The 26,272-nt window shown below is 38.1% G+C and overlaps 1 protein-coding gene across 4 annotated transcripts in view; it reads right to left on the bottom strand.

Moving 5' to 3' along the window:
* The window catches only part of VCAN (versican), a gene marked incomplete at its 5' end in the record, with an annotated part of 102,217 nt that overhangs the window by 11,165 nt on the left and 64,780 nt on the right, over window positions 1-26,272 (bottom strand). For 3 of the 4 annotated variants that reach the window (XM_082650878.1, XM_082650877.1, XM_082650875.1), the window contains 4 exons: window positions 14,441-14,523; window positions 15,789-15,947; window positions 21,065-21,178; window positions 23,431-23,544. In XM_082650878.1, coding sequence (XP_082507004.1) covers window positions 14,441-14,523; window positions 15,789-15,947; window positions 21,065-21,178; window positions 23,431-23,544 — 470 coding nt within the window. Of the gene's footprint in view, window positions 1-7,447; window positions 7,514-14,440; window positions 14,524-15,788; window positions 15,948-21,064; window positions 21,179-23,430; window positions 23,545-26,272 lie in introns of those variants that run through there. The other variant, XM_082650876.1, reaches the window with a different exon arrangement.

The following is a 26,272-nucleotide window of genomic DNA, read 5'->3' as shown; positions in this document are numbered from 1 at the left end:
CATGCCGCGGAGCGGCTGCGCCCGTGAGCCATGGCCGCTGAGCCTATGCGTCCGGAGCCTGTGCTCCGCAACGGGAGAGGCCACAACAGTGAGAGGCCCGCGTACCATCAAAAAAAAAAAAAAAAAAAAAAGTTCCTACCCTTGGACTTCATAATTCTACTTCTAAAATGCTATCCTAAAAAATAATCAGAGATATGAACAACATTTTATCTAAAATATTACACTAGCAGTAAGTGGGAAAAATCTATAGAGCAAATACATATTCAATAAATCATGGTATAGCCAGACAAATGGGACATTATATAACCATCAAATATCTTGGCTTTGAGGACTATACAAGGAGATGGAAGATACTAAAAGAAGTGTTAAGTTAAATAAAAAGCAAAGTCCTAAAAATGTACAATAATCCGAATTTTACGCATACTCTCGATGCAGTTGTGTGTGTGTGTGTGTATGCAAAAGACCCAAAGAAAATGCAGTAAAATGTTATAAAGTTTATATCTAGTGATATGAGACTAAGGTAATATTTTATTCTATACATTCTTACAGATTTTCCAACTTCCCTTGAATGAGCATAAATTATTTTTCTAATCAGTAAAAATGAACATTATAACATGAGCTATGCGGCAATCAGAAAGAACTTACCGATTTCTTAGCTAACACTTTTTAAATCTAACCTCAACAAACATCACTTCAAGTCATCCAAGTCCCTCGACTGCCATGTATTTTGCAGCTGACATTTCCTCCTGATCTGAACAATAACCATCTCATTTTCACACTGAAATGAGATTCTGATTCCATGCCACCAAAGTAATTCTCAGGCCTTAAGCTTCCCAGGCTCAGACCTCTGGTAAAAGATTTAATTGTTTTGGGTGGGAATTGCATTTGGCTCGCAGCAGTGATCTGTGTTGTTGCTTGGCAGAACTGTGGCTTAATGGTGCAGGACCAAATTTTAAGTCTGTGGTTTTTGCAAGAATGTTTGATACCCACAGGCATGTCACACTATTACCTCATATCTGATTGCTCCATTGTGCAGATTTATTTTGGCTAGGATGCTTTGATTTTGCTCCATGTTACTGCCAAACTGACTTAGCAAAGGAAACTCCAGTTTTCTGAACAACGTTCTTTGTTTCCTCCTGAATTCTTATAGCCTTATTTAATATCACTTGCAGAGAAAAAGAGTAGAAAAAATAAATCATTGATTTTAGGTTCAATAATGTATTTTTTTTCACTAAAGCTAAATGTTAGGAAGAGAGCTCTCCTCAGGAAATCAATTCTGAGCTATAAGAATGTAATCGAGCCTCTCTCACATAGACGGTGTCTCATACATACAGAAATGTAGACTCTTGGAATGAGCAGAGAAAAATTCTCTGCTCCCATCTGGATTTTTTTCTCCTCGCTGGAATTATAAGCAAACATCCTGGGTGATCTAGCCCAGGTCGACCCTCTTCTAGGGCTGGATGGGCAAACTAAAATTATTCCAAAAAGCCAGCATGGCTTGGGGAGAATTCATTTTAACACTGTTGACAAAAATAAATGCTGATTTAGCCTGTTTTTGTCTCAGAGACTCATGTTCTCCATTCCAGACCTTGAACTCTCGTTGTTTTCCCCAGAGACCAGAATTAGATCAATCCCATGTCTGAAAAGAAACCCCTAGATTACTGTGCATTTTTGTTCTCTTTTGATGGCAGAGAAAATTATGACATAAAAGTCACATAGTTGATGTAAAGGAAAGCCAGCTCAGATGTAAACTCATCTACATGTTCTCTAACAAACATGCATTTTATTAAGAGGTAATTTTTTATACCTAGTATGAACTGCTTAATGCTGTACACTATATGAAAAAGTTACTTGTAGTGTTCCAATTAAATGATTACCTCTCTGTATGTGTAAAAAAAAAAAGTGCCCCAAAAGACAACCATTTCAACTAAACTGGATTTATTAACTTTTCAATTATTGTTTTCTCTTTCCTTTCCCCCCAATCAGGTTCAAGCAAGTTAGCTGCCAAAAGCATAAAATGATTTTTAAAAACCTGGCCAAAATCTAACAGCTAAGTACCATTCTCCTGAATGAAAATTGTCTCCACAAACCAGAGAATTCATTTTGAACCAATCCTAATACTGAGAGGACAAAGTCGGAGCAGACTGAAGTTATTCATTACAATCTATCAAACTTTACAAATGCTTAGATTATTTTATTCCAAATAATCTGTATTTTATTGTCAAAAATTTACTTCTGTCTTATATTAACATAAAAGCGGAGAATTATCCTGCAGGTCTTCTGGAGCACACGGGACTCCCCTGCCTGCCAATATTCCCCACTCTCGGAGAGTGACCTCAGTTCCACAGATCTAAGACAAACTTGACTTAGGTGTCTCAAGCAGAATGGCGGAAGAGTTAGTCTCTCCTTCCCAGCTCTTTGCAAAGTCTCCAACTTAATTCAATCAACATACGGGGAGGGAAAAGGTATGTGTTGTGTTTGGGGATGGGGGTAGGGTCTCTGCTTTTGAAAGTTACCAGCAATCTACTAAAGTCAGACAGGGTTTACATCCTTTCAAGGAGACTCTGATTATATAGTATCTAGGAGTCCCAACTGTCATTCAGAGATACCAGATGATCTTTTATCTTTAAAATACACACCACCATGATCCATGGCCCTGAATCTCAGCAGATAACTAGTATCACAAGCATGTACAAAACAAATGGAAGATAAAACTCTAATGTAATTGAACTAGAGGTGGATCACTGTCTTTTTTCTAAGGTGAAAGAAGTGTTATTTCATAGACTCGCAGACATAGAAAAGAAACTTATGGTTACCAAAGGGGAAAGGGCGGGGAGGGATAAATTAGGAGTTTGGGATTAAGAGAAATACACTACTGTATATAAAATAAAGAGCAAGGACCTACTGTATAGCACAGGGTACTATGTTCACTACCTTGTAATAACCTATAATGGAAAAGAATCTGAAAAAGAATACACACACACACACACACACATATAACTGAGTTATTTTGCTGTACGCTTGAAAGTAACACAACATTGTAAATCAACTATACTTTGGTTTTTAAAAAAGCATTATTTCGGAAATACACAAGATTTAAAAATAAATCAGGTACTTTGCTTTGCTTTACAAAAGGAGTTTGCTTGGTTCAGCTCTGAGCACTGCTTTCAGTTCAAGAAAGGAAACGAGACCATCCAGTATTAGTCAGTTAACTGCTGTGACAGTCACGTCCCAGCTGGTCCTTTATATGATACATATATAAGCAAATCGATTTATGAGGAAATATGCAAGCAGCTGGATGGTGAAAAGAAAAGGCTGGATCATGGAAAGCTCTTGAACCGTAGAATGACTTACCCTTCATGCAACATTCCAAAATACTATTTGCTTTTCCACATCAAGATTTTTTTTTTCTTTAGAAGATAATGTCAATTCAAAATTCAAAACCCTGAAGATAATAAGGTCATGCTTCAACCTCTAGTAGAGAAAGAATTCCCGGAACATGAAAGAGTTTTGTTTTTAAATCCCTTTTATCAGAATTTAAAACTAAGAAGTTTTCAAAGCAACTGGACTTATCAAAACTTAGTTGATAACTAGCCCTTCTCCATAATATTTGACCCATTTCAAATTCTTTTCATTGAGATTTTACGATTTAATTTGGTCAAATAGCTATAAAGGATAATCGATGGGCACTAACTAGTTCTAAACAGTTAGACACTCTGTTTAGAATCTCTTGGTTTCTTTTCCTCTCTAATAAAAAGAAAATGGAATTTTCACACACTAGATAAAATTTAAGTTCATCTTTTTGTGGGACACAAATTTGAGATTTACTACCATCACACACACGTACACACACCCCTACCAATACAGTATTTCTTGGCAACAGGGAAGGATATATCTAGGCTAGACCTTTGGGAATGCCCTTGTTCACACAGACCTGTGTAGCAGAGAGGTCCCCACCATAAATACAATAGAGAAGGTCCAAAATGGTTAAATAGTTAGTCGAATAAACATCAACAGACCCCTAGAGATGGGAAAACTGAGCTGTCCATTGGACAAACTTGCCAGCTAATTGAACGATTTTTACATACTAGCCAGCCATTGGGTACAGTCCAAATTTGTGCCTGAGCAAAAAGTACGAAATAGTTCATATTTGTGGATCTTCAGGGTCTCTCATGTATATTTGAAACGACAAATCTTGAACCTGCATCTGCAGGGGCCTACTCTATCATCGACCTTGTACCTACCCAAGTATTTACCTATAGTTTTTCAGCTTAGATTGAGTCACCTTTTATTCTTAAAATTCACTGTAATTTAGATGATCTTAAATGGCCAATTAAAGGCTTTATGTTTTAGAACTATTATGAGTGTTGCCGAGTATGTTTAAACAATTAACCGCACACATTCCATTGATAAAAACCGCTCTTGACATTTGTCCAGTAAAGCCATGCTCTGACATAATATATTATGGTAATTGTTGGGAGAATTTAAGGCTTCAAGCTATAATTTGGAGTTTTTTTCCACGAACAGTCCAGTCTCTGCTTTCTACCTACTCTCTATTCCCCCAAACACTGCTGATTTAATTCACTGTAAAAAAATTTTCATAAGAAAACCAAAAATGTCCTCTAGGTTCACATGCCAAGGGAACCAGCCAAGGAAAACTTTCCACTGCTATTACTGTGTATAAAGTGAAGATACGGGAAAGACTGGTCCCAGTGCTTACCTCAGTTGCTAGGATTTTACTAAGCATGTGACTCCATGTATTCGCTTTACGCTGCATTTGAAAAATCATCTCATTTCACATTTAACTTTCTGGTTCATGATATAATGCAATTCATACTAGAATTTTAAAACCCAAAGCTATACGGACTTAATTCACAGAGAATATTATTCTTGCAGAGACCTAAGCAGAGTTCTGGGAATGTGAAGTTTTGAAATGCAAAATACTATATGGCCACTAGGTGGTGATATCCATCCATCATTAGATTTTGAATTACCAACTAAGTCACCGTTAACAAAGCAATGTAGACGTCCCCCCCACCCCCGCCCCACCCCAAACCATGATTATTTCCTCCATATGGAAAAAAAGATTAAAGGATTATCTGTGATAGGTTCCCTCAGTTTTGTGAGGAAAAGTAAGAAGAGAACACTTTGCTAAAAGATAGACCTCAGCTAAACAGTATTTACCAATCCCATTCTATTTAGCTACAGGCCAATGTAGCTATAATCTGAATTTTCCAGTTGACGAAAACGTTCGACTACAATATTTATTTTTTTGTATTTGTCCTTTTAAAATTATCAGATGATTTGCATCAACAGTGAAGCTGCATCAGAAGCAAAGCCTATAATAGCCACCTAAAATCCTTAGGACAGGGCAGATCGTAAATAAACACCAATGCACACAGTTCATGTCTGTATGTGATTTAGTCTGTTTGTAGGTAAAAACTTATGTAGATTAGCTATAAAAACATGACACCTGTACTAAAAGCTGACTTCTCTGTGTTCAAACTCCTTTTATCACCTGGAACCGGTAGTGCCACTGCTGTACTCACATGGCCACAAATAACATCCAAATGCAGTCGATGCCAGGGGTAAGCAGATAACCACCAAAGGATAAAAGCAAACTCCAAATAGAAAACACAGTCCCTAGACGACGGCTTACCCTTTTGAAACATATGCTGATAAGAAACCACCTTTGCACTAAATAAAGAACTCAGAATAACCACTCTGGGTTTATCCCCCCGCCCTCACCTTTCAGAACACAGGTCAAACAGTTATCTGCCGGGAGCTTAGAAGGACTGCTTATTAGAGAAATCAAAACATGTGTTAACTTTAAAATGCCTTTTTTCCCTCGATGGCTGTGGTCACAAGAGGCATTTGTTTGCAGTCTGTGGGGGATTATATTTAATTTTGTTTTCTTTAAATTGTTGGGGCAAATGACCTCACTGCAAGGTAGAAATATACCCTCCTCTGATCTGCGTACTTGCTGCGGGTTACTCTGGTCTGGGTCCTTGTTTATTTATGTTTTAAAGGAGGTTATGGTTTGGCTGTTGTCTTTTAGTTGAACAACCAAAAGGAAAAGAGCAGCTTTGTTTTAAAGGAGAAAGAGACGTTTGTTTTGGTGTCACTGCCCAAGGCTGGCAGCCTGGAGTGGGATCCTACAAACATGAATATGTCGAAGGGAAAAAAACTAACTTGGGGTCTCCTGATAGCTGTGAAAGTGGCAATATGCCCACTATTTTCCTAGCTGGCAAATCTCTGTGCGGGAGAGAGGATCTGCCAGCTCTGGAGCACAGCACTAATCTTGTGTAATAGCATGAGCTCACTGCCCTACAAAGTAGTAATTATCCACAGCAGTTTCCAAAGGATGTGAGTTCCTCCCACTCTGAGAGCACTTGGAGACGGGGTCCCAGGCACAGCCCCACTAAGCCACTTGCATTTAATCCCCACCATGAATGGTGCCAGTGGGTTCCTTCGCCCCAAGTTTGTTTGTACAGGTCTTCAGTCAGGAAGTGTTCACCATCCAAATGCAACTTGAAACTGCCAAACCCATTCAACATTTTCTTGGCCTTTTCCATGGCTATGCATTGCCTTAAACTAATTAGCAATTAAATTTAAATAACCATGTGTGATTTTTTAAGGTTTCACAGAGCACTGTTGGAAAAGCATCTGTGAAAAGGAACTACCACGTTGATAAATGCTTCTTTTTTTCAAGGAGAATCTTGTCAAATATGAAATGATTTTCCAGTGGTGGGTAAATATTGTTCTTCCAGCTGTTTGCCCGTCAATAGCCATCTGCACTCAAGGAAGGGAAAGGCGGAGAGGAGGGTTTTGTGTTCTAGAACTACACTGTGGCTCGATATATTTTATGTGAACAATCAGAAGAACCAGTTCTTGGTTTCAAATCAAACTGAACTGCAACACAAGTAAAAATGTTCACTAAGAGCTCAACGGTCTTTCAGAAAAGAAACTGAAAATTCTTCTACTGGTGAGTAATGTGCTAAAGAATGAAGAAACAGCATATGTTTTCCTTGGCTTTTAGATTAATCTAATGAAGCCTGTGAGATTTAACATAATTAAATTAATGTTGATATGCAGTGTGACTTGCTCACAGAGAAGTGGCATTTGACTTGGAGCTAAAACCACAGCATAGCCAACACACACCCATCTGCAAACACTTTACAGGAAGTCTTCTAAGATTTTCAGGTAGGAAAAGTAAAACTTAAGGTTTTGGTTTTGTTTTTTGTTTTTTTTTTTGCGGTACGCGGGCCTCTCACCGTTGTGGCCTCTCCTGTTGCGGAGCACGGGCTCCGGACGCACAGGCTCAGCGGCCATGGCTCACAGGCCCAGCTGCTCTGCGGCATGTGGGATCTTCCTGGACCGGGGCACGAACCTGTGTCCCCTGCATCGGCAGGCGGACTCTCAACCACTGCGCCACCAGGGAAGCCCCGGGGGTTTTGTTTTGCATCATTGTTTTCTGCCAAATCATTCACGATCCTTCAAACCTACAAACCAGCTTAGAAAACACAGGGAATTAGTTAATACTCTTGATTCTCTTTTCAATGTCCAAGACATCTGGGAGAGGGAGGAGGATATGAACCTCTGTGTCTATAAAAGGGTAATAATAATACATTCCTGCAGAAAAAAGAATAATGGTTTATGGCCTGCGAGTTACTCCTTTTTAGGTGTCTCTTCCTGGGTTAAGGGCTATTTCTTTATTGTTTCTACCTTTTTAAAAGCTGGTTTTTTTCTCACCATACTTTGCTTGACAGACTAACATGTTTATTTATGAAAGGAGAAAATGGGTCTCTGGATTTAAAGTCAATTCCACATCCAATCTGGCTATTTTCCTTCATTAACTCTGCAGCATAACCAGGAGGGCAAGTGGGTGCCCCAAATTCTAGGTGTGGCAGTTTGCCAATGCTCAACCATGTTTATCAAAGTGAAAAAAAAAAAAAAGCCAAATTCAGTTATCTTCCAGAAATATTTTTTTCAAGTAGCATTTTTTAAGCACAAAAGGCTATCAGTTAGCCTTTTGGAATCTATATCCTAACTAACAAGGGGCAAGATAAGTTGGTTAGAGCTAGAAAATAAGACATTTAAGGATCTGTGAATTAGTAACTTGTTTGAGAACTTTCTGACTAGATCCAGAAAGTGCAGAGGAAAGGAAGTCTCTGTTTTCTCCAAACAGGACACTGGAGAGTGAGAAGGCCGTGACTACTTCCCAGGAAGCTGACAAGCCAGCAGCCTTGCATGGGTTGACACTGAGTGCTGACAAAATAGAGTTGACAGATGGAAAATGTAAAAGAGATGTAGAAAATGTTCTTTTTAATGTATAAGGATAAAGTCAGAGGTTTTTTTGGTTGTTTTTTTCCTTACAAATCAAACTTTCCTAAAGCTCCTCAACATTTTAAAAAGAGAACTGGATTGTCAGTTCTACTCAATCCTCAACCTCTGGACAATGCAACCTAAGGTGACATTTTCCTTTGAAGTAACTTCATCTGATCCACTGAAGCGTCCGATCCCCAGTGGTGAGGGTTGAGCTTTGAGGTGCTGCGGGAGCTCACTAAAGAGAACACAGAAGGGAGCAATACAGACCTCGGGAGAATTGCCACTGCGAGAATCTTATTCCTGGGGCTCAGGGAGAGGAGGGGGCAAGACGGTAACAGCTTTAAATCCCTGAGGTCCACAGCTTGATTTTAAACCATTGGTTAGGGAGTCATGTTATAAAAAGTAGTGTGATTAAGGCACCTACCGGTTTCCAATATCTCCCTAACTGTGCTGTCCATGGACACACCACAGTCTGTAGTTGAAAAGCAAGTTGTAAAAATGACCTTGCCAGGGCTTCCCTGGTGGCGCAGTGGTTGAGAGTCTGCCTGCCGATGCAGGGGACGCGGGTTCGTGCCCCGGTCCGGGAAGATCCCACAGGCCGCAGAGCAGCTAGGCCCGTGAGCCATGGCCGCTGAGCTTGCGCGTCCGGAGCCTGTGCTCCGCAACGGGAGAGGCCACAACAGTGAGAGGCCCGGGTACCGCAAAAAAAAAAGATTTTGCCAGGGTGTATATAGGTGGAGAAACATAAATGATTCCATAGTGTTCCCTGATGTCTGGCTCCCTCTGTGCTTGAAAGAATGGACTCAGATAGTGGATAAATAAAGGAAGACCTGTCCAACCTTAGGCAACCAAGTCATCCTTGGTCAAGCAACCTATAAAAAATGAAATGAGCTGAGAACACTTAGGAGTGAGAGTTCCTTCTGCTTGTTTCACTGCGTTTTGGATTTGGATAATAAGGTTTTTTAAAGTCAAAGTTTTGAGTAATTGTCAGTTTCCTAAAACTTCATGGAAAATCTGCCCTGATATAACTTAAACCTTTGAAAAGTTTGCTTTCCATCTCCTCTTCCCAAAGCTTATGTATTCTTGGGACAACCATGGACAAAACTGTCATCATTTCCAGTAGGAACATCTGTTTTCCTTTGGGTTAATAACTTTTGTAAGATACATTATGCTCAGCTACATACTTCTGTTTCTGAGAAACATTTGTTTTCTTTTCGTCATATTTGAAGTACCACCTATTATATTTTAATGTTTTTCATACTGATACAACTTTAAATAAAATATTTAATTTAGATAAACAAGAATTGTCACATAGAGATTCAGCCAAAAGACTTAATTGGTCCTTTCAAGATTGAAAAGATAACAAAGTGAATCGGTTGAGCAATGTATGGATATTGATTATCATTCAAATATCTATTTTTGTCAACCACTCTGCTAGGTGCAGAAAAAATAGAGATGAAAGTTAATCCCTGCCTCAGAAAGCTCAGTGTCAGGAAATTAACACTATAGAGGCCAGTGGTAGGATGGGAAGAGGGTACAAAGGGCTTCTAGAACACAGAGAAGGAGCTCTTAGTCACACCCAGCTAGGAAGGCTTCCTGGAAGAAGGTGACTCTTGGCTAAGCAAGGTATTCAAACATTTATCAAATGAAATTAGGACAAGAGGTGAGAACATTCTAAGCACGAGGGCAAGCGGATGCAAAGACCAGCAGAAGTGAGATGTCATGGCTTATTCCTGGAACTGTGGGTATTTTGAGATGAGACAGCTTAGGAAGTAGCAGATGGAGTAAGTGGGCTTGGTTTGCCGTGATAATAATTACAGAATTTTATACTGAAGGCAAGAGGAAGACATTTGCCGAATTAAAAAGGGCGTAACAAGAGTTCAGAGCAAGGGGAGAGGAAGGTCACAGGCACTGAAAAACAGATCTAGGGGAAAACACTTCAGACTAGTCATTCATTTAACAATAGGTTAAAGAAAGAACTTAAAAGTCAGCTAATAGTACAGAAGCTAGATAAGAAATGTTTGTTCAAGTTCGCCAGGTTTAATGTGTATTTAACTTGGATGGTTTAACTTAGTGTCTTTGAAGACATTACTTGGGTGACAAGTAAAGTAATTCATTATTGAAGTTATTTGTCAGGCTTTCTAATAAGCACTTGGGGCATTTTGCTGTTAGAAATCTATAGTCAAGTTAAAGAATGACCGGTGAGTAGAAAACCAAAGGGCAAACTGAAATGTGACTGCTTAGTAGGAAATCAAGTGACAAAGTGAAAACTAAAATGTGTTAAGAGAAAATAACCTTAATAGAAATCACAAGGGTAAGGCTAGAACCAATTTTGTTCATGAGTATACTTTTGTGAAATTTACTGGGTAAACACTCCAAATAAAGAATAAAAAAGATTTTAAAGATCCAATAAAAGCAAGAATTTGGCATTTTATTAGTGATATCAACATCCTATTATAGAAACCAATAATGTGGGATGAATCCATCAGAATCTGAAGAATAAGGGCAAAGTAGATAACTTGGCCAAATAAAATTATTAATTTAGTATAAGCATATAAATTGAATTAGTCTAGCTATAAAGGATAATCGTATTAAATACGATACACTACAAATTTATTGGAAGCAAAGTTTAATTATTTCAAGAAAAGAACTGATTGAAATTGAGACCTAATATTAACTTATTTATTTTTACTCTAAGACTGAATAACAAAAGATAACATACAGTAAATATCAAAGGTTCTTTTTGTATTAATACTGCTCTACCTCCCAAGAAGGATAAGCTCTAATAAACCTTTCAAACAAAAAATGGGGGTGGAGGGGAGAGGGGAGAAATCACTCTAAAACATAAACAAAGTTCTTGAAATTGCACGCAGTCAAGTTAACACCATTCCCAATTGTAAGCAGATACTGCTTTTCCCGATGAAGAGTTTACTATTAGGGATATTTTCAAAAGCAAGACACTTGGAGTAAACAGCGAAACAAAGGAGAACTATTTTATTCAAAGGCCTGAGCACATATGGAACCTGTTAAGGGGATGGTGGCTGCAGAGAGAACTACAAACAAGTTTAAGAGACACCTAGGCTGTCTCTGAAAGCAAGGGATGGAGGCAAGCGTGGTTAGAAAAGCAGAAAGTGGGCCAGAGATCAGTCAAATGGGAGGGAGACAGGCTGTTGGGCAGATGGTCTCTTCTGTTCCAAAATATTCAAAGTTAAGGACACTCCTTAGCACACTTTTATTTTACACAAAGAGTGAATTAAGAAGAAACCAAGGGTCCGTCAGAGTTTTTCCTGGATTTACTTGTGTCCTTTCTTTGATAAACTTTGCCTTGTGTATGTAATTCATTTGCTGCCCTCTTCCCATTGAGGCCCTTCCTTGGTGCTCTCTCCATAACCCTTAGGTTCCAATTAGAAAATGTGAATTAATTAAGGGTAAGTTTCTTGTTTATGTTGTATAGTTATCTATCTTAGGTTACGTTATCTTCCTCTGAAAATCTCATAGGAAGATCAATATTTCTCCTTTGACAAAGTGCAATGCCCACTTATTTACCAAATTTAGGACCAGTCTAGACTATGGAAATTGTAATTAAGTTATTTTTTTCACAGTATATTTCACAGCACAGTCCATTAAAAATTAATGGACACAGACAAAATAATGAGTTGAGTTGGCTTGCTTCAGCATAGTGGAATAATGACATCTGATGAAATCAAGCACACCTGGATGGCACCTGACAGGCAAGATAAATTCCCGAAGATAATTTACAGACCTCACTCATCTGCCAGCTATAAGCCAATATTCAGTCCCATTAACCAAGCTCACAGGGGGCATAGGGCCTTATCCTACACACCTTCCGAAATAAAAAGCAGGCAAGAGAACCACTTCTCTGAAGAGCCGAATTGCTACTGGAGAGACCAGAATAGACATCTAGTAAAACAGAAAAATGCTGAGAATGAAAATATACAAATCAATTCTATATAACCAAGGACAGACTGGAAACAGTCAGGGACTTGGCCTATCAGGTCAGTATGTTGCAAATGACAGACTTTACATTCACTTCACTGTGGCAAATGCAACTATTTTAGGCTCATGGCAGGACCATACAGGCACCCAGCCAACAGTTACACTTTGAGATAAGTCGTGGTCCAGGTCTGCAAGGCACAAGGAAGTAGCAACTGCAACTGGCCACCTGAGTCCTTGGCATTCTAGCTTCTGCACTACAGCTCACAAGAGCCTGTACTTTTACTGGACCACTTATAAGGGAAAGTCTTTGGGAGGCAGACTTAATAGCGGGTATCCTAGACCTAATTTCTCCCACAGGAATGAAGCCTCCATTCAACAAGGGAAAACTGACTAAATGCCTATACTTTATAATATACATTAATAAAATTATAAAAAGTCTTAACTATCTGTAATATAAAGGAAAAAAACCCTTTTAATTTTTATGTTCACTTATAAATTAAATTAGTAAAAACAAAATTGTCTATCTTCAATGAAAATGAATACATAAGAAGTCATGCTATACCAACCACTACTAATCTGACCAAAGTTATCTCCCTGAAATTATTATTCATTTCAGCAAAATGAAAACATACAGATACAACAATTGCAGATATACCATCCACCCAGGACAATTAGAAGAAAATGAGACTATTGATGTAGGAGATGTAATCCTATACCTTACGGGGAATATATTTTATGAACAATCTACTTTCCCTACTTTTTATGCATCTTGCCAAATAATCTACTTATGCACACAAATGGCAAACAGTGCTGATTGAACATAAGGAGTGATGACAGAGAAAGGGCAAGCCAGGCTTTATTTTAGGGTTCCTAAAGGCAAAATGTGATAAGGGATACCCTTTTTAAAGTCAAGGAGGTACCAGCTAGGAGAAAGCCTACGGCTTCACCACTTAATAGCGTTGTGACTGTGGGCAAATAGCTTAGCCTAACTGACCATCCCTTGCCTTACCTATAAAATGCTTAATGCCTCTCTTAAAGTTACTGTGGAGAATAAATGAGTGCAAAGCACTGAGTACAAGGAGTGACACAGACATAAACTGAGGGGCATGTCCAGGAGAGCACAGAGAAGCTTTCCTGAACAGGCAGAGCAGAACTTCTGAAAACAATTATTCGTTTGGCCTCTGTTCTAGAATGAACTTTACGTTCTGTCAAACTCATTAAATCCAGATGAATGGCAGTAATGAATGAAACTTAATTTTTAAACTCTTTTTGTGTGTGCTTATTTTCAAGTCTTCCTCTTGTTTATCTAAGTTAGAATTGAATTTACACCTAACTGTCTAGCCCAGTGGATCCCAACTCTGTCTGCATTTTAGAATCACACAGGGAACACTTAGAAAATATAGCTGCCAGAGGTTTTGCTTTAATGAATTTGAGCTGAGGCCTAGACACCAGTTTTTTAATTATGCTCCCCTGGTGATTCTAATGAACAGCCCGAGCCCAGAACCACCACTATAGCTAACCACACTTGAACTAGTTCTAAAGAATTAGACTTGTGTGTTTACTAGTAGTGACTCAAAACAGCTTCATCCATCCTGACTTAAGAACCTTATTGCAGCTTACTCAAGGATGTGGGTATCAAATCACTCCTTTCTTCAAGAAGTAGAAAAAGCTAAAAAACCACATAATTAGTCAGCAGAGTGAATGGAAAGAAATTTACAAGATCATAATTCAACAATCTTTTTTAAGATGTAAAAAATGAGCATGTTTGCTTGGATAAAAATGAGCCACGCCTTATAGCAGACTTCCAGGGCAATTATGTAAGAAGAAAAGGTATTTTTTAAAGGACCTTTTCACTTATGTGTATTATTTTCCTTTTTGCTTTGAAGCTATACAAAACAAAGATAACCATCTGAAATACAGACCTGAGGCAATTCTGCTGAGCCTGCGGTTTTCGCTATTCTTTTAAGAGAGCCACCTTGATTGGAGCCCTGGTAGATGGATCAGTTGTCAGGGAACTACCTCTATTTTTAACCCCCGTCTAGTTCACCGAGTGACCCTGAGCAAGATATTTAACTGGTCTCCAGTCTAATGTGCCTCTGCAATCAACACACAGTACCAAGTTCTAGAATCAGTGTCATTTTCATCAGTAACTTACCAGTGTGCTGCCATCGGTCCAACGGAAGTCATGTTCAAACATCTTGTCATTGAGGCCTATCCACTGATAATCATGGCCCACACCTGAGAAGGGGAACAACACAGACATTTTATTATCTTTCCCACATATGGACGAAATGTATCAAAGCAAACTATTTTTGGCATGAATCATGCATCCTCTTTTCTGGCTGGATTTCTGTTTAGTTGCTCATAAAAATCTTTCATGGTCTAACTATCTTTTGTTCTTCTGCCCAATGTGTTTTAAACCAAAAAGCTAGTTTGCAAATATCGTGAAACATTAAAATATCAGACGTGGACAAGTATTTCCCTAGCAGTGCACGACAATTAAGCATTTTTTTCCGTCTTTACTCATGATACAAACTTTCCACTTACTTTTTTATTAAACTGTGCAATTGGCAAAAATTCAGTGAACCAATAAAATGTGACAGATCTCACCCATGCTAGCCTCATTTTGGAAGCCACATGTTTCTTCTCAAAGCATTTTTAATGGTGAACACCTAGACTGGACAGATCTGCAAAACTTCCTCAAAAATAATTACTTTCACCGTGAAATGAGTCACAGGCAAAGACACCATGAAAAAAAGTGAAATGAACCTCTACTCAGATTGCAAATTAACAAACTTCTAAGAGATAGCAGGCATCACGAGAACATATTTAATAGAGCATCAAACAATGCTTCATGAGCAAAAAATTTCTACGTATTTTCTACATAAAAGCTAGCTGCCCTCCTCTCTTTGCTATAATCTAAGGAGTTATTAAACAGCTCTGTTAATAAGTTTCATTAGCTTTCAGTCTCCCTCAATTCGTGTTCTTAATATGAGGCCCACTTTCTATGGTCTAAAATAATTAGAAACTTGGATGAGAACCAATTATGCACAGAGGATAAGATTAGGGTGCTATTTATAATTCAATTTTAATTACTGGGGTAAAAATAACTGAACACAATTTTCTCTTTTACTTTAGACAGCATATGTACATATTCAAAACAGAGACCAAAAGCCTGGGAAGAATTAGACTGGAAACATAAGAGGTGGTCATTTCTTTAAGTCAAAATATGATCAAATAGTAATTTCATATGATTTGACCTATAGCATGCTGTTTCAACTATTACTGCTGGCAAACCATGAAATGCCTTTCTATGTTACAGTTGAATGTTTTTCAAAGTAGGGGGCTCATGTAGTAGAGATGATTTTAGTTCACAGATGAAGGATTTAATAAGTTGAGTCACAACTGAGAAAGCTATTTGTTTTCAGTTAGATACAGGAAAAAGGAAGAAGGTGGTAAGAATGGATGAAGCTTCAGAAAACCCATGTATATTTGGTACATACGATTCACAAACATTTGTTCTTCATGAGACAGAATGCTTGTGAGATGGGCGCCCTGCAGACGGCATTCCCGTTCAGCTGCATCCCACGTACGTCGATGGGCAAAGTACTTGTAGCACTGCCCTTGAAATTTGTGCCAGCCATAGTCACATGTCTCCGTGTCTGGGAAGAAACAAGGCAGGGGCTTATTAAACTCATCTATGTCATTCAGACTTGATTCACCCATCCAAAAGTTCATAGAAGACCCAAGCCAATATCAATGCAATGTCCTCGAAGCAAGGGATTCACAAATTTTGGTCATGATGACAAAGAAATTATGATAAAGGGAGCCCAAATTATTCCTGCCAAGTGGGTGGCAATACATCTTAGGACTGGAAAGGCACTATCGAACTGCTCTTTCCCTGATGAAAGCCAGTTTCAGCAGGAGAAAAACTGGAAAAGGGGCCATTCAAAACCTCCTTAGACTGCAGTGTCTACTGACTCACTTGTGAAGCAATTGGGGCTAATTCCTTGCCAACACAACTTTTCTAAAGAGCATCATTCAAGTGATAAGATAAGAATTCTGGTTAAAAGGATTATGAATGCTCTATTTGCTTAAGGACTTCAAAGGCTCTGGAAATAGTCCTTTCCCACTTCCCGAAGAGAGAGCTGGATGGCCACAGCCTCTTGTAAGATTTACTAAGAGAAGAAAAAAATTCTTCATCAGTCGGCAGCTTCTGGGATATAGCTAAGGACTGTGAGCCTTTTTCCCAAAATGAGAGGGAATATAGGTAACTCCCAGTGCAAAAGTATCGGGATTTGAAGTTTATCAAGAATGACTTTAATTTAGTACCCCTCATTCCATCACACCATATACACATATGCATATGTGTGTATAAATATATATTTTTCTCTTTTGCAACAAGCACACTGTAACCAGTATCCTGGTGAGATGAAAACACTTTTCAAATATGTCTAAATTTTGCACTGGCAGTAAGCTTCAGCTATAATTTCTAGATTGCCAGTTTTTAAGTATTTCATAGGAAAGCTGTCTTGCTCATAAAACTGCATTCTCTTTCTCTTTTTTTTTTTTTTTTTGCCGTGCCACACGGCATGCATGATCTTAGTTCTCTGACCAGGGATCAAACCCGTGCCCCTGGCAGTGGAAGCGCGGAGTCTTAACCACTGGACCGCCAGGGAAGTCCCTAGAACTGCATTCTCATTGGCAATCTTCCCTTGGACATGCCCACTCACAGGTGAGATTAAACTGTATGTTAGTAATCAATAGAAATAATTTTAACTTTCACGAAACATCTCACAAAGATACTGAACTAGTTACGTGTAAAAACTAACAAAACTGCGAAGTTTATGAAATTGGAGACGCTGTGAAAACTCCAGGTTATCTCATGATCATCCTCCCCTCCCCTAATTTTACTGATTGATGAAGATAAAACTCTACTAGATGAAATGAATGCTCGTTTTATATGTCTGACTTGGTGGTCATGTTGAAAGTCAGATTGTCTCCTGATTCTCACTGCATTTCCTCCTCGTCCTGTAATTCTGGGAAAGCTTGCATGGTGAGAGAGTTAATTTTTTCCTGGCTTCACTGATTTAGACCATAATCATACAACAGATGCAGCTTATCTCTGAGAGCAGTCTTTATTTCAGTTTAGTCTATCAGGCCTGTTGCTTAGTTAGAGCCAGCTGACTAATTGATTTAAACAATGTGCACCGGAAGTTTTGAGTTATATTACGGAGTTGTTTGGACACCACCAAATTTCACAGGAAAGGACTCAAGACACAGTTAGGTGGTATCACAGTAGCACTTGGCACCCAAGAGTGAAGCCTATTTTGGCTACTTGGATGTAGTGATTTTTTTTTGGGGGGGGGAGTTCCCATGGAAGATTTCAGAAGTGAGGTGGGAAGAGTGGGGAGGAAACAGATCTTCACATATGAAGGGGTTAGTCTATAGGGGAGGAGAGTTGGAAAATTTTTTAGACTACCCTTACTGACAAAGTCAATGATACGATATTGTAATAGCATAGCTTCCCTTAACCTTGGAAATGATCATTTGTTTGAAGACACGCAGTTTAAGATTCTAGAGGAGCCGTAACTTACAGAAAAATATATCAGAAAAAAATTATTCTATACACTCTTATCCTCTATTAACCCAAATGGTTTTAGTCTGGTTTTCTTTCTTTGTCTTTTATCACTGAGATAGATTAAGTATTTTTCCTCTTACACACAAAACACCAAAGGATCCTAAAATTTAGATGCATGACAAAGACATTGTTATAATGCCTTCCTCAATTAGCAGGTGTGTATATTCCTATCAGGACATGGGTCCAAAACATAGAGGCAGTGGTTCTGCTAAAACCAAATAGGGACAGATTATTTATCTGTACTCTCATAACTTCCCAATGATTGTAAATAATGTGCAAATCACACAACGGACGAGTTTTTATTTTTTAAAAAAGCCAAATATCCACACTGATTCACCTAATTTTTACCATTCATGAATTCATCACATATGTAATTAAGGACTATGTATCAAGCAGCATCTTCTAGGAGGCTATTCTGAAAGGAGAATTTCAGAAGCAGTCTGTTTTTTCCAACTTACCTAAAAATAATGTGACATACATATCATCTATTAAAAGGCAACTCTTTTGGATTGATGTTTTCTTAAGTGTTACCCTACATTGGGAAATATTTCTTATACTTTAAAACTCACATAGCGCATAGGTTACATTACAAAGTCCCAGATTTAGTTTTGCCTGTGTGTTTCGGGGGAGGTGAAGGGTACGACAACACTTGTTCGTGACCACAGAAGCTGAAACTGTCACTCTTAAACAATCTCACTAAAAATCTATTCTCTTTATGCTATATAGGTAATGTTTTCAACACTTCTGACATGTAGCCCTCAAGCCTTAAGAAACTGTCAACACTTCAGCACTTCTGGCTGGCAAGCTGTATCTTGACTTTGGGGGCAAACTGTACAGAACTGTCTCTCCAATGTTCTAAGACCTTCTTCTAGATTTTAAGATCTGTTATCATTCCACCAAATGTGTCCCCTATTTCAGAGTTATTGGGAGTTGTGAAGTTTCTAAAGCAAAGAACAGAATAGGTCAGCTGAAGAAACAACACAGTCATCACCGAAATTTGGATAGAAAACTGTTTAGACAACAATACTGCTGTTAATGAAGAAAACATTTGTTCTTAGGCAACCTGGAAAGAGGAAAAAAAAATCAGTGTCCTGGCAATAAATCACAAGAGCACAGCTGCATCTGGTAAACAGACTGGGATGGCTGTTTCTCAGCAAATAATGTGGATGAAAGTTAAACTTGCTTTAAGATAAAATAGAATATACCTGACAGTTAGGTGGTACCAGAAATGGAAAAAAAAATTAAAAATTTCCTCTTTAATATTCTTTTAAAGAGAAGAAAAAGGTAATTGGTCCCAAACTCCCTTCCAAGGATGTTGCTGCTGAATCTATCAGATTCACATCTAAATAAAATGCTTATATTTAAAAGTTACTTTAGAAGAGTGAAGATACTGAGAAAAAACTAGGCTTTCCAAGGCTACTTAGGTTCATTTTGCCCACTGTCTAATTTACTAGCTGTGTGACTTTGAACACATCACTTTTCCTTCCTAAGCCTCAATTTCTGGCCCACTTAACCCACGGAAATACTGCTGTTAACCAAAGGAAATGGTGTACCCTGGAGGCATATGGTAAATTATAAAGTATCCAACAAATACTATCTCTTTTTATTCCCTGCCAAGAATTATGCTGGGTTAGGAAGATCAGAGACATTGTTTTATTCAGAGCTCTATCGCCAGTGCCCAGAACAGTGCCTGGCAGACAGTAGGTTCTCAATAAACACTTGTTGAACAAATGATTTTTTGAATCACTCCTTATACTTGGGACTAAGCGAAGCCAGAATCGTTTTTATCAATAAGATATATGAATGTCTCAAGTATCTCACCCTTTTGTTTTCTTCAACAAATAGCATCTTTCTCACTGTTTTTCTTAAAGAAGAGGATCTTGTCTGCTCAATTATCATATTTACCTTTTAAAATTCTGAAACAGACCCATCCTATGCAATAAAGAAAAAGAAAAAAAAACAACCCTAAAAAACCCAAGCATCGCCCATCCCCTTCCACTGGCAATTCAATGCATGCTCCTTTTACTTTTGCTTTAATTGTGATGCCATCCAGATTAATGCTGCAAAGCTGAATGTGAGGCCAGACCCAATGTGCCTGAGTTATTAGACACTCATTTTCGTTTTGTCTGGTGGAATGGAAGTTTGGCATTAAGCACTTTTGTCAAAGCCAAACCACCGTATGACTTTAAGTAGAGGAAATCGATGGTCCAAAACTGAGTGTGCTGAGTATGCAATCTGTTTCTGATTGATGAGCTCAGATATGTTACCATTAACCACCCAAGGGCTTCCCTGGTGGCGCAGTGGTTGAGAGTCCGCCTGCCGATGCAGGGGACACAGGTTCGTGCCCGAGTCCGGGAAGACCCCACATGCCGCGGAGCGGCTGGGCCCGTGAGGCATGGCCGCTGCGCCTGCGTGTCCGGAGCCTGTGCTCCGCAACGGGAGAGACCGCAACAGTGAGAGGCCCGCGTACCGCAAAAAAAAAAAAAAAAAACACCCAAAATACATCTCATGTTGGCCATAAAATGCAAATTACAGGGATCACACGATTCAAGCCATCATGAATTTAAGCCTTTCTTTCGTTCAGAAAAAGTAGATGTTTCTTCAGTAGGAAAGAAACCTGGTTCACAATATCTTTTCTGTATTATTTGCCAAGCCAAGACGAACGTATTCACACAACTGTATTAACTCATTCTCCAGAGATGATTGACTATGAACAATAAGCCCATTGAGTCTCACATGCTTAGGGGGAGAAAATAAAGGCAACTAACACTGAATTCAATACTCCTTGGTACAAGCCACATACATGGATTAAAATCAATGCCTAATTTGTCCCCAGGAGGAATACATACAACAACATTCCTTTAGGTGGACAGATGTCCTTAAATTCAGCTCAGTGTGCCTGTCTGCAATTCCATTCTATCAGTAAAGCAACAATGATCAAATCAACACTGTTGTTCAGATGTTGTGAGCTACGAACACATCAGGAAACCTAATGTATTTAGGCAACCTATGAATTTCCTCTGCAAAAAAGAATTTGCAACATGGCCAAAATTGCTCAAAAAAAAAAAAAAGAGCTGTCTAGAATTAACAGTTGAAGTATCAACCTGTTCATCATACAAATGTTGCAAGAGCTCTTACCTTGCTCGCAAAGTGCCCCAACGTAGCTTGGAAGGCAGAGACACCTGAAGGTATTAAACCCATCGACACACGTGGCTCCATTGCGACAAGGATTAGAGTGACATTCATCAAAATCTGAAACAAAATCGTAAAAGGCCACAAAAGTACTTTCAAAACAGGTCAAAGGATCTTATTTAGTATAAGATTGCCAGGTGAAATACAGGATAGCCAGTTAAATTTTAATTTCTGATTAAAAAAAGGAGAAACTTTAGTATGTCACATGCTTTATTTAGGGCATACTTATACTAAAAAAAATATCTTTTTTTATCCAAAATTCAAATTTAACTGATCTTCTAATATTTTTATTTGCTAAATCTGGCAACCCGAAGAAAATTTCAAATATATTCAGAGTAGGGTCATTATCTCCATTGCTTTTAGATGAGTCACATGAGTCCTAAAACCAATAAAGAATCCCCCTAGCCTTCCCACTCCCTATCCCAGCTCACACTCTGATAACCTCACATGTGGAACACTGAAAATGCTTAACTGAGCATAGCCTCTGGGCTCTTCCCTCTCCAATAGATCCTTCACTCTGCTGCTTGTCATCTTCTTTAGACACAATCAAGATAATTTTACTCATTGGCTTCTAAACATTCCAAGGGCCCCAATTATCCAGGGCAGTGGTCCTCAAAGTATGGCCCCTGGACCAGCAGTATCAGCATCACCTAGATTAGAAATGCATGTTCCCAGGCCCACCCCAGACCTCCTGAATCTGATACTGTGGAGGATGGGAACAACACACTGTAGTTTACCAAGCCCTATAAGGGATTCTCACGCATGCTAAAGTCTCAGAATCACTTGACTAGAGTATGAAGTAAACCCCTTCAGTACATTGGATCCAGGACCTTCCTAGACCTATCTAGATCCAACCTGCTTTCCAATACTCTTTCCCAATGCTTCTCTCTCACAAACCCCTAAGTAGGCATCCTGAATACTCGTAGCCCCTCGGATGCATTCTGCAGTTTGTGGTCTCTGTGCTTTTGTTTGCTGTGTTGAGTCCCCCTCTCCCACTTATCAAAATCTTCCCCAACTTCAATCTGTATCAAATGCAACCTTTCTAACATAGACCTCTATGATCTCTTGTGATGAAATGAATGCCTTTATTCCATAGCATTTTGTAATTCCACTAAAAATTTAATTAATCTTTATATTAAGTATTAAAAATGAATATACAAAGTAAATTAAATTTCTAAGAGGTATATACTGTATTCTTTCCTAAAGAAATGGCCTTAGGAAAAATATTATATAATAATGCTGGCAAATACTTTTACAGTGTTCGCTAAGTGCCCACACTGATCTAACAGCTTCACATATAATAACTCATTAAATTATTTTTAACTGATTGTAGTGTGAAAAAGAATGGGGGCAACAGAAATGTTTTTATACATATATATGTAAATTTGATATTTAAAATATAATTACTTCTTAAATGTTATCTATTGCGATCTCTATATCCTCACTGATTAGTACACAAATTGAGCTTACTAGCTCTGTTGACTTTTTTTTTTTAAAGATAAGTATTCTTTTAACATGAATGCTGGGGGTTTTATCTCAATACTGCTGTGTAATCTAAAGTGTAATCCATGGGCCTTCCTTATTTGATCATTATGAGTAAACCATTATGGTGCTGCGGGAAGGAGCACCTAGTCAGTAGATCCCATCATTTCTTTTCTAGAGTCAACATCTATATTCAGCCAAATCAAAACTGGGGTCCTTTTTAAAAAAATTTTTGAAGGAAAAGGAAACCTAAATAAGAATGGGAGTAAAAGGAGCTGATTTAGTAAAGAGCCAGTGATATTCTTTGGAACCCAAAAGAGAGGAGGAAGACAACAATGTCACAAGGTCTTGAGGAAGAGGCGGGTGAGGCTGGTCTCTGGGGACAGCCAGAGAAGAAGCTTTCCTTTTCCACATGAGAGCAACAAGTTATCTCAAATCAGAAAAACTCCCTATTTTTTAAATAGAGCTTTCTTACAAAATTTGTATTTAAATTGATAATTTATTGATATGCAGATGTGGGGACAGATCAACATATTTGTCAATACTTAACACTACTTTACATTTGTAAAGTCTATGTGTGAAAAACACACAAAGACACAGGTGACCCCAGTAAGCTTCACTGAGTCTTGGGTATATCAACAAAATTCAGTAAATATCTATCCCTCTTTCCCACACCCTACTTAACTTACTCTAAGATTTTAATTTCACTTAACATGTAATTCATTTACACATAGGTTTCTCCGAAATCCTCTGATTGATTCAAGCAATATAAATTCTCCCCCAGTACATCTTCTGGAAAAGCGCTAGTCTTTCAGGCGAGAACATCTTACCAAGTTCACACTGGTCTCCACTGTATCCTGGCACACAGGTGCACACATAGGAAGTTTCAGTAGGATAACAGGTGCCCCCATTAAGGCACGGGTTCGTTTTGCAACGATCAGGTCCTACCATGTTCAGGAAAGAAAGAAAAGCAATTAGGCTCATCTCTAAGTTTCAACATATTTTAGCATAAAATGCCACTTCTCGCTACCATAACATAAGCTTTACCATAGCAATTTAGAGACACTACACATTCAAAATTAACATTAACTTTTCTCTCTGGAGTGTTTCTTGGCATTATAACTAATTATTACAAATTGCATCTATTCATTTCCGGGATTCAACCATCATTATTTTAAACAATATTTTGTATGGTATCTGGCAACTAATACATTCTACTGCAGATTTAGTTGGCATGATAATGGCAATTGATTTTAGTCAAAATGATTACACGTATGTGCACAGTGAATGGAAAATGTATTCTTTTAAACGAGGTTAGTTCATGTGAAATGGCTGGATACACAGAACATGCATTCTTTTTAGCATTGGCTTGTTACCATCATTTGAATTATTATTGCCTTTTACCACTTAATGCTCAGAAACTTTTTCTTCGAAAGTGTGCACTGAAGTCTCTTCTGCTACATTAATATGCTTTTTCCAAAAACACGTTCCAAATGTACTCCTTTAAACTATACTTGAAGAAAAGCAACACATGGATTAAACTCTACTGTATAAAAACAAACCCAAATACAAAAACCTCACCTTAAATGAAACCCCAAATTTTTATTACAATTTTCTTATTAAAACACAAAATTGACACTCCTAGCAGATCAATATAAAGGCCAGAGATACAAATTTATGAGGTGAAAACGGTTTAATACGTATTTTCTAAATGCAAGTACTTTTACACTATATATTATTCTGTAATATATTATTATTATTCTGTAATATATATATTATTACATATGTTATTGTGTAATATATATATTATTCTGCAATATTGCATGGATAACTTTATTTACATTAATAGCTTATATATATTATTTGAATACTTTTCCATAATTGCTTGTTTCAGATGTTTAAGAATCCAAATGAGAGTTAAATGTTTTACAAAAGAATTGAAATAAATAGGTCATATATGGAATAAAAACCATATTGTCAAAAACTGAAGTCCTGAAAGTCTGAAATAATGTACACGAAGAAAAGATGTCTACTTATGAAACATGAATATTTGGATAAATAGGTACTGCTATAGAAGATAACTGAACCTTTCCCACCCAGGAAAGTCAAACTCACACTTTCTGAGTGTTAAGAAAATTCTGGACTACTAGAAAGACTTGATAGATACACATTCGCATGTGTGGGTTCAACATGATAATTAGGTTAATTCAGATGGTTGCAACTATTTCTTCAAAAGCGACCCCAATTTTGCTAAGACTCTCCTATAGTTCTAAAGATATTTAAAATCGCCCTAGCCATTTTAGCCTTCTGCTTTTGAAAGCACACTGCCTAGATGACAAGGCTATGGTCAACAGCATATCTACATGCTGCTCTTAGTGCAAAATCCAAATGACATTTAAGTGAAAGGGCTTGGTAAAGTGCTATGTGCCACACAAATGTGAGGTACAGCATTATTCCCACCACAGACACGAGACACCATGCGAAAGTATGGGACAAGGGCTTGACAAGGAAGGGGGCTGTGAAGTTAAAGTAGTTTAGATTAGAATAGTTTTGTTTTTGTGCATTTTATTTTCCCCTAAACTCTCTGTAGTCATCTCTGAAAGCTGAAACTGCAACAGATAGACCAGGCAATCCAACAGGAGCTACTGTTTACTGAACTAGCCTAAAGTGACAATGTGTTTTGCAATGAAGACGCAAGCTCTGATTCTAGGTAAACATTGTGGACTGGATAACTGGTATACATTTCTCATTCATTTGTCAAATCTAACTCTCTCTATATATATAGTTATTACCAGTGATTTCTATATCATATTTTATCTAACCTGAAGTATATTTCAACTAAATTACAAAAGAATAAATATTGGCCAGATTACTAGGTTATCATTTACAGATTAAATAAAGAGTGACAACAAAAAAATCCATCAGCCACCTTTGATCAATTTTATTCACGAAATACTTCAAGTCATTTATGAAAGTTACACTTTATGACTATTTCACTCTAACTGAAGCACAACAAACTGAAGCATTAGTAGCACAAAAGATAAGTTTGAAACGATCAGAAGAATAATTCTAAGTACAGCCATGCTGTAAAACATATTCATTAAAATATTTTCATATATTTGATATATAAATATGATATCAAAATATCATATTTTTTGGGCTTCCCTGGTGGCGCAGTGGTTGAGAGTCTGCCTGCCGATGCAGGGGACGCGGGTTCGTGCCCCGGTCTGGGAGGATCCCACATGCCACGGAGCAGCTAGGCCCATGAGCCATGGCCGCTGAGCCTGTGCGTCCGGAGCCTGTGCTCCGCAACGGGAGACGCCACAATAGTGAGAGGCCCACGTACCGCAAAAAAAAAAAAAAAAAAAAATCATATTTTCAACCAACACAGTCCTAGAAGTACTGATTTGTTTTTTTTTCTAGGTAGCAACTAGGTGGTGATAGCTACTTGTGGATTCCACTGACATTGTTATTTCCATTGTTCTTGGAAAACACCATTAAAGTGAACTTTTCAACATTATCAAGCTAGATTAAAAGGAAAATAAATTCTACACAGTAAACATTCCAAGATTTCTGACTTACATATCATTAAATATCAATTACTCATTTTTATACCACCAAAGACCAGTAGAAAAAACCACCTGCTTTGGAGTGGGGCTGATTTGGGTTCAA

The sequence above is a fragment of the Grampus griseus genome (assembly GCF_964374135.1).
Source record: "Grampus griseus genome assembly, chromosome: 3".
In the NCBI taxonomy this organism is placed as follows: domain Eukaryota; kingdom Metazoa; phylum Chordata; class Mammalia; order Artiodactyla; family Delphinidae; genus Grampus; species Grampus griseus.
The sequence above is the reverse complement of the archived record's forward strand: the minus strand, read 5'-3'. Positions and strand labels throughout refer to the sequence as shown.